At 41.5% G+C, this 10,013-nt stretch overlaps 1 protein-coding gene across 1 annotated transcript; it reads left to right on the forward strand.

Annotated features, from left to right (window-relative positions):
* Window positions 1-3,974: 3,974 nt before the first annotated feature.
* On the forward strand, window positions 3,975-8,650 carry LOC102298883 (prostaglandin E2 receptor EP4 subtype). The gene is made up of 2 exons (XM_005934920.3): window positions 3,975-5,221; window positions 6,482-8,650. The coding sequence occupies exons 1-2, from the start codon at window positions 4,409-4,411 to the stop codon at window positions 6,827-6,829; spliced, it is 1,161 nt and encodes a 386-aa protein (XP_005934982.1). The 5' UTR covers window positions 3,975-4,408; the 3' UTR covers window positions 6,830-8,650.
* Window positions 8,651-10,013: the final 1,363 nt, after the last annotated feature.

Here is a 10,013-nt window from a genome sequence, read left to right on the forward strand (position 1 = left end):
CTTTCGGGGACCCAGGAGATAATCTTGACTCACTTCCAGGAAACAGCAGAGTCCAATTCTCCTCAGTTTCCCTCCCCTATAAAATCCCCAAACGCCTTTTACACCAAATACTTTGTGGGGCTTGATGAAACTATCACTTGGAATTCATTTGTTGCTGTTAGTGAGTTTACCAGCCACAATGTCCCATGGGTCGTGTTTAGACTCGCTGGCATCTCAAATAATCAGCTGTAACTTTTGCCTTAAATCTACATATTTATAACTGTGGCACAGTGGGGTGAGTGCTGTGTTCTCATGCCTGTTAAACTCCACAAAGGAGTAGGAGTGAGGAGGGTCCAGATTTAGAAAGGGTCAGACTAAACAGATATAAGACAACAACAATTTGAAGCTAGATGCACACTTCCTGTCTGCTCCTAAAGTGAGAAAAAAAGAAAAAACAACAACATTTTTTTAAATAAAGAAAACCTTGGGATAAAACCTTTCTTATGTAAAAAAAAAAAAGTTAGTTAGAAGTTAGTTTTGAATCCAACACACAGATTCCGGTAACAGGAAGATCCAAAGAACTCAAAGACGCCTAATTCTGGATTATTCTTTAGTCCGTTGAGTGGACTGAATAAAATTTCAAGACTTTAATACAGACTTTGGAGACATGTTCATACTAAAATCTGATTATTTTGGATATTCAAGGGAGTATTTATTAAAAAAGAAAACACCTGTCCTGTGTGTCTGCGTAGGTCATCGGTCATAGGTAATCTTAGAAGGTGACTGGGATTCTTTAAGTTTGTCCTCGGTGCATCAACACCTGTATTGCTGTAGATGTGCAGACGTCACCAACATGGCAACAAATGACCACCACACAAGTTCAGTGTTTGATAAACTGCTAAAAATCTCATGAAAATGTCTTCATAATGACTTTTATGTACAGTGCAAGTCTTGAACCAACCCTCATTTCTTTATATTTTGCTAGCAAGAATCAATGCAGCGATTTAATGAAACGTGCAAACATACATGAAATTACAGCACCACCTCTATTCTTCAGCACAGCCTGAACTCTCTCAGACAAGCTTTCTCGCAGTTTCTTGTGATGTAGTCTTCAGGAATAGTTCTTTACTTTCAAAGCTGTTCTTTGGATGTTGGCTGCCTTTTGTTCTGTTTTATTGCGTTTGGGGTGTGTTTTTAATCTGGCATACCTGATGAAGTCAAATCTGATGAAGCTTCGGTGAACAGAAGATAACTCTAAGATACTGTTCATCTGTTCTCACTTTTGGGCATTCCTTTATGGACACACTCCAAAGCTTGCTGAAATATTCCTGAACAACACTGTAGAAATAAAAGTACCATTTTCATTCCTGTCACCCTTATCTTTGTTTTTGTAGATTCAACAAAAGAAACAGGCATACGTGACGGACTACTAATAACAAAGTGCCTAAAGATATAATTTCAACTAGTTCTTTGTTAAGTTGTCTGTTATTGTAGACACAACACTGCCTCATGCCAGTGTTGTGTGTAGTGTAGGTGACTTTTTATGCTGGAATGATTCATAGGTCAGTATTAAGTGGCTTAAAAAAACACAGTGATTCCTCTGAAATGGTCATGCTTACCGACTGGACTGAAAATGAGTGAAAAAGCAGCCAATGTCCAAAGAAAAAGCTTGAAGACCCTTCAGAAAGTCTTATTTTTTCTTAAATACAAGAAAGTTGGAAGCAAAATATGAACAAATGTGTGGTGGCTCAAGACTTTTGCACAAGGCTGGATTTTTTTGTGCTGTTTCCTTACACGGTGAAGTCACAGACACTTTTATAGTGCCAGACCACAGCTGAGACCACAGACAGAGATAATACATTTTAAGTGCATTTACAATAAATGCATTAACTTTACAGCATTCGAGAAGTCTATAAACCACTGACGTCTTAAATATCCCGTGATTCACTGTAGACTGAGCAACATTGCATCTGCTCTTGGAGTTTCCAGGCTTTGGCATCTCTTAAGTGTCTTTGTTTTTCCAGTCTGCCAGCTCCTTTCTGTCTGCATGAGCAGGCATGAGCAGCAGCAGTTTACCTCTCAGAGAGGTGTTTTGTTTTGTCTTTTAAGGTCGCCTGCTGACAGAGACCCCCTCTCCGCTGCTCCTCACTGTAAACATAAGTCACACTGTAATGAATGTGTGACGGCTGGAGAGTCGGAGCAGGCTAAGTGCAATGACGTCCCGGGTGTTCTTGCTGTCTGTCGGGGCTCTGCTCTTCCTCACTACCATTTACAATAACTTCTGTTTGGGACAGAGGTGCGTGCTGCACCCAGAGGTTCATCACTGGGAAAACAGCACCCTCAGAAACCCTATGGAACAAATGATAGACAAAAGCTTTTCCACTTGATGTAATGTTCCCGCTCATATAATTTCTTCCACTGCTGAGCAAAGAAAGAGCATCACACACAAACAGAAACGTTATTAATTAGTTTGAGTTAAAAAACAAAAAAGAAAAATAGGAAGTAGTACAGATCTGTAGTTAATTTGCTTGGGATTTGTAAGTTCTGATGTTGTTTATTACATCTGCAATTTCTGGAATGAATTAGACCACATGTGGAAATCCAAGCCACCCATTTCTAGTTAAGAAATACTCCTCAGAGAAAGATGATGACATTTCATGGAAAACAATTGCAGTCAACGTGCTCTTATATTAATAGCTTTCTGTGGCTGATAGTAGTTGGTGTCCAAAATGTATGGGACTTTAATCATTATTGAATATGAACCAACAAAATGGCAATGCATTTGTACAGAGTACAAATGTTTTATGTGGTTGGCCACATACGACGCACTTTGATGTTAAGTGAGCCAGACCTGTGAAACTCCCCTTCCTGTCACTCTAAAGACAGTTAACTACGCATTTACGATCCCTGAGATATTTTTTATATAAGAAACAAAAAGTGCATTTTCAACAGTAAATCTTTTTCTAAATGACTTATACAGCATGAAGAAATAAATGTGTAAAATTACAGAGAACATATTTATTTTTTCACGCTGCCACCATTTCTTTCATTTACTACAGAATAACAGAAAAGGGCAGCACTATGGCCTCACGGCACAAGGTCCTGTGTTCGACTCCACCATCTGGCTCAATGGCTCTCCACCATGTTTGAGTGGGTAGTCTGGTTTCCTCCGACAGTCCAAAGACATGCAGTTAGTGGGGTTAGGTTAAGTGAATATGATAAAAATTGCCCATAGGAGGGAATGTGAGTGTCTCTGTGTTGATCTGTCCCGGGTGTACGCCACTTCTTGCCCTGTAAAAGTCCTGATAGGCTCCAGCCAACCTGTGACCCTGATAAGGATAAGTGGAACAAAAAAAGTTCTGTAAAAGAAAGACAAAACAGAAATTTCTATAGTAAATAAAAAGGTAAAGTAAAGAAATAACAGAAACGTTTCTGTCATTTAATTATTGATTCGTTACTTTATTACTTTAGTGTATTATGATTGTCAGTGGGAGAGATATTTATTAAAAGCTGTCAAACGTATGAAAATACTGACAAAAGTTCAAAACTTAAGCCCATCATTCACTATTTTTAAAGCCATCCATGGGGCCAAATTGGAGTCCTTGCTGGGCCAATTCTGGCCACCAGGCCTCATATTTGACACCCCCACTATAAACGATTTTTAGTATTAAGTTACTTTAGCAAAAGGTTTACAGTAATATGTGTGGATTATTAAAGACAAAAGGTTTGGAGTACCATGCTCATAAACATATGTTGCATTTCTTTCATTTAAATATCCATCATCCATCCATCCATTATCAATTAACCTCACATTCATAAAAACAAACGTACAGTGTTTGGGTGGGCACACTTTAAACGTGTAATTGGCATTTAAATTTTATTTTATTCTTCAAACTGAAAACTTTTCAACAGTGTTATTGGAAGCGGCTATAGGCACAGTTATCATATTTAACTTTACTGTTTGTTTTTGCGCGCATCGAACGCACATCACTTAATCTAGCAGTTGCCTCAAACGTTTAGATCTTTGTTTGTAACCAAATGTGACTCATATCTAACACAGAAAATTCCGCTGAAGTCTCATCTGTGACACTGTCGCCTCTTTACCCCCTTGTTCAGTTCACTTCCTGACAGACATCACTGACGGCTCACTGACAAATGAGAAAGGGAACGGAAATCCTATCCATCACTTCTGTCAGACTGCTGAATGCTTCAGTATATTAGAGACAACCCACCACTTTGCCCACAACTTTGCGCCACGACCTCTCGGTAACTTCTGGATTACTGGAAAGCAGAGGGGATGAGACTACCAGAGAACATGCCCCTGCTGAGTCATTATCTTCTCTTACAGTAGGCTGAAGAGGAACTGCGCTTCCAAACCCACAACACACCACAGGTAGCGTCTGTAACTAAGGCTATCTCGTGGATAGAAATGGAAAGCTCAAACTCTACGCACGGACCTTATTCAATAAACGAGACCACGACTCAGAATTCACAAACAGACCGTGTCGAGAAATCAATCAATTTGCCGCTTTTTATGTTTGCTGGAGGCGCCGTTGGGAATTTAATTGCAATAATCGTTCTTTCGGTATCAAGACAGCAGCGCAAATCTTCCGCTTTCTACACGCTGCTGTGTGGGCTGGCGGTGACGGACCTGCTGGGCACCTGCCTGGCCAGTCCGATAACTATAGCCAACTACCTTAACCCCAATGTGCTGTTGGACCAACATGTCTGCGAGTTTCAGTCCTTTTTGTTGCTGTTTTTCGGTTTGACCGGACTCAGCATCATATGCACCATGGCAGCAGAGCGATACCTGGCCATATGCTGCCCGTACACCTACCAGCGGTGGGGAGTGGATCGACGCTTCGCGCAGAAGCTTCTGCTCTGCATCTACATCAGTCACATCTTCTTTTGCTGCCTCCCAATGATGGGCATGGCGAATAGCACACTGCAGCCGTCCGAAACCTGGTGCTTCATCGACTGGAGGAAACACGACCCCGTGTCCACCACCTACTTCGTCCTGTACAGCGTCGTTAGCCTGCTGCTGATCCTCGGCACCATCCTGCTGAACCTGGCGGTGTGCGGCGCGCTGCTGCTGATGCGCCAGAGGGTCGTGCAGCTGCCCGTCACCAGAGGCAGCGTCCGCGAAAGGTGGAGAGCTCTGTCCTCGGCCGCAGAGACTCAAATGATCGCGGTGCTGGTGATGACTTCTGTGGTGGTCCTGGCCTGCTCAGCCCCACTAGTGGTAAGAGAAGTCTTTAATTAACGAGTGGTGCGCAGAGAAACTTTGTTGTAACACTGCCTGGCACTTATAAACACGAGGAATTACCAGTATTGTACTGATTAGTATCGACACAGCAGTGCGAAACATGCATTTTAACGTCGTTAGCTTTAATTAAAACTGGCCAAAAATAATTTTACCCACTTTCCAGTTTATCCTGGTATTTTTCCTCTAAAGCGATGCACGCAGTTAGCCTGAATTTCACAGGCAACAACTGCCTGTGAAATAACGAGGAACTACTTAAATCTGTAAAAGGACCTAAAAGTGGACGAACGTAGTACTTGATTTGCTCAGTTTGCTTGATTCCAGCAAATATGTTCAGTACGTTCAGCATCAGATACTCCAGAAGTTCAACCTAATATAATTGGATAAATATATATCCCACACACACACAACAATATGTATCATTAAAATGACTACAACTGAAAACTTCTGGTGACAGTTTAGTAGGGCTACCTTCACATTTTAGGCATTTTACTTGCATGCCAGTTCATTAAATATTCTTGTATATTTGATGAATATAATCTATATTGTTTTCTAAAGTCCAGTCATTACCTGGTCACAGTGGTTAGCACTGTTCCCTCACACCAATAAATTCCCGAGTTTGAAGCCTTTCTGTGTGGAGTTTGCTTATTTTGCCTGTGTACTGTGGTATTAAGGCTTCCTCCCACAGTCCAAAGACAGGAGGTTAGGTTCATTCTAAACTGCCTATAGGTGTGATTGTGAATGGTTGTCTGCAACAGGCTGGTTACTGGTGCAGGGTGTAATCTGCCTTTAATTGGATAAAATTTGATCATTTCTCTTCACCTCATACAGGGACTTTATATTTTGGCTTTTCAGAAAAGCCATGAAGTGTTTACACTGTGTTAAACAATGTGGATTTTATTGTGTTAGAAAATAAAGTCCCTGTCTCCAGAACAGACTTTATTAGTCATTTTCTGCTCAAAGCTAACGTTTATTTTTTATACTTACAATGTCCAGCTAAACCCAAATAGCAGAAATTAATAATGCAACAGCTTGCAAAATATTTGTAACCAGAGGTGTAGTCTACATGAGGACAGCGCCTTAATGTTGAGTTTGCTCATTCAATCCAGGAATCCAGGAATTTGATTTGATTTGACAAACTTTTCTTTTTTAAGATGACAAAACAGGAAATCTTTCTGCTTATGAGCTGTTAACAGTCTAAAGAAATATATTATAACAGCTCCTTTCTTCTGTTTTAAGGTTCGTGTGTTTGAAAACTGCTTCAGTGATGAAAAAAACTTCAAAGCAGACCTGGCTGCCATCAGGATAGCCTCAGTTAACCCCATCCTTGACCCCTGGATCTACATCCTCCTCAGGAAGTCCCTGTTCCGCCGGTTCCTCGGTTTATCCAGGCGAGGCAGCAGCAGCCGCAGCAGCTCCCCTCCTTTAACGCAAACCACCCTATTTACTACCAGCATTGTGAAGGACAGCAGCGTGTTCACCCAGCTGATGTGCAACGCCAGCATCATCACTCAGCTGCCCGCTACTGTCACATTCACTCCGCGCAACACGGAGAGAGCCTCCAGCAGACTTGACTCTGCTGAGTGAGCACATATTTGACACCGATGAATGTTTGCTGCGTTATGGTGGCATGAAGAGCTTCACATGCGACTCTCTCTCAGAGCCGCTGATGATGAAGATGTGGTGGGCCCACAGCACGGAGGGATCCCCAGAGCTCCTGGAAGATTATTTATTGACTGAAAGAGTTGTGTGTCACGGGGCTGACAAGAAAAGAGAAACAATGTTTGATTGAGTTGTTGTTACTGAAGTGCAATGATAGATCGAGCCTTTCCATTCTGTCCAACCTCCCCTTGTGGCTTCCGCCTAGCTGAGACACTCTTTCGCTAGATGAATGTCATCTCTCATGGGGCTCACCTCCACCTTTCCCCTTCCACCTTCCTCCAGATGTCTCTGACAATGCCAAAGAGCCATCAGATGGTTCTTGTGATGGACAGGATCCTCCCTCAGCTCCAACAGTGTTTATGGAAAACTCCCCGATGGTTTGTGTGGGTTTCGTTATTTCTTTTTCATCAGGAGAAACATATGAAATTAATAGAGCACCGACCAAAATATGCTGATGGCTGTTTGTAATAAAGACTCATGTTTGCACTAGAAAATCAGTCAACTGTCTTTGTCCTGGAATGAAATCATGGGCGCAGAAAGAGCCAAGTGAAATGGTGAGAGGTCACATCAACAGGTCACATCAACAAAGAAAAAGTACATAGGATGAAAGAGAAGCAAAAAACCACATCCACTTTATCTCTTTCTTTATGACAAATACATTGAAAACAAAACTAAAAAACCCCAGCACGCCAAAAAACAAATGCAGGGAAATCAGGTCATTAGTCATTGTGTGTAGGCAGCTAAGCTCTAAAACACTTTCGCCTTAATGCTAACAGTCTGCACTCCTGTGTAGAGGAACACTAAAGAGCTGTCACTGGTGGCTAACTGAGGCTGCCAGCATCCATCATAACATGGAAAGAGGAGAAAGTGAGCTCCGTGTGCCCAACAAAGACACGCTGCAGATGTGCGTCCTCCTCTGAAAGATCACGTGGAGCCACATAAAAGAAACTTGTGCCTGTTGTTACCATACCGACTTCTTGTAAACACAGTCTGGTGTAAACAAACATGACAGCGTACACTCGGAGCTTCAAGTAAATCATTCAGTTCTACTTAAAAGTGCTGACATTTGTGCTGCATTATTAATTTGTGCCCACTAGGGGGAACTAACTGACATTTTTTTTAAAAATATATCATCAACATGTGGTTTTGCCTTTGGGAAACTGGGAGATAAATAAGGTTTTAGCTCCTAATCAAATACCAAATTGCCATTTTATTCATCACCACTTTGTATATTACCTGCACAACAGTGGCAGAGATACTGGAAAGTTTTTAAGTGAAGAAGCACACATTTGAGGCCAGGAAGAAACATACATGACAGAACAGAGCAACTGAAATGTCATGTTAGATTTATACACGCTCTCCTGAAATTAAGCGCTGCACACACATAATCAAGATACTTGGACCTGATACTTGAAACTGTGCACCAACAGGGAAGAAAGGTGATTTAAGGGACGTTAATCGTGTTTCAGAAACTGCTGATCCGCTGGGATTTTCCTGCACAAAGATTTAAAACATCCAGTCAAGGGAGTTTCTCTGAGTGTAAATGGCTTGTCAAAAACAGAGGTCAAAGGAGAACAGATGTTTTGAGATGACCAAAGTTGTAGAAGAACATGTCTGAATGAAAATTGCTGAACCCTGAGGCAGATTTTATACAGCAGCGGGACAACAGGAGACTGGAAATACATTACCTCAGGGGTGGGCAATTCCAGGCCCAGAGGGCCGGTGTCCCTGCAGGTTTTAGATGTGTCCTTGAACCAACACAGCTGATTTAAATGGCTAAATTAGCTCCTGCAGTTCTCCAGAGGCCTGGTAACGAACTAATCATGTGATTCAGGTGTGTTGACCCAAGGTGAGATCTAAAACCTGCAGGACACCGGCCCTCAGGGCCTGGAATTGCCCACCCCTGCATTACCTGGTCTGATGAATCCCAATTTCTGCTGCAGTATTTGGATGGACAGGTCAGATTTAGGCATCAAAAACACAAAAGCATGGAATCATCCCGCTTGTATCAGTGATTCAGGCTGCTGGTAGTCTAATGATCTCAGTGCACTTTGACCCCAGGAAAACCCACTGAGCATCGCTTACACGCCACTCCCTATCCAAGTATCGTTGCCGACAGTGTCCAATCCCTTCACGAGCACAGTGTACGCTTCAGAGGATAAAAATCTCAAATCGTCTCATACTGGTCTCTTGAACATGACCGCGAGTTCACGGATTCACCAGATCTCAATCCAACAGAGCATCTTTGGGATGCGGTTTCATATCATGAATAATACATTTCCCTATAACACTTTAAGCATTAGATGGTAATCCTTAACTGCAAGACACATTATCAATATTTAAACCTTATTAGAAAGAAACCTTTTTACTGCAGAGGTATTTTAAGAATATTTGGCTGCTAACACTTTTACTATACTGGGATTTTTATTCATACTATTCATTATTCATACTTCTTTTATCAAACATTCACGCCAGTGTGTGAATGTGTGTGTGAATGGGTGAATGACTGAATGTAGTGTAAAGCGCTTTGGGGTCCTATGGACTAGAAAAGCGCTATACAAATGCAGGCCATTTACCATTTTACCATTCAACATTTATCAGTTAAGAGAACACGCAAACATTTTCAGTCTTCAATTGTGTATTTATTTAAGCAGACAAGACTGTGCACCCCCCTGTACAACATTTCTGTACACAGACACCATAAATAAAAATCTAAAAACATCAGTTAAGTAAAAATTCTTTCTAGAGATCCATTGAAGAGACACAAAAATAATTATACAAGTTTTACAAAGTATTCTCCCCCTTTCTCGTCAACATTTAGATCCCTTTAAAAAGCTTTATGACAGACAGAGAGAGGAAATTTAAAATAATTCGCCTTTCAAACTTTCTCCCACTTTCAGAAACAGAGCCGGCATGAACCGTCCACGTGTCCTACGCGTTATCGTTTTTAGGAATTTCGCGTCTTGTGGCCGAGCTGACAGAAGGCCTCTCTCTGGTGGCGTGTCAGCATCAGAAGGATTACACCCTTTCTTTTGGCAACAGGAAGAAATAAGTGAGGAAGAAGAAAAAAAAAAAAAAAAAAAAAAAAAAACACGAAGAAAAGGCGAGA

The sequence above is a fragment of the Haplochromis burtoni genome, unplaced genomic scaffold, assembly GCF_018398535.1.
Source record: "Haplochromis burtoni strain Fernald_Lab_line unplaced genomic scaffold, NCSU_Asbu1 Contig_189, whole genome shotgun sequence".
Classification (NCBI taxonomy): Eukaryota; Metazoa; Chordata; class Actinopteri; order Cichliformes; family Cichlidae; genus Haplochromis; species Haplochromis burtoni.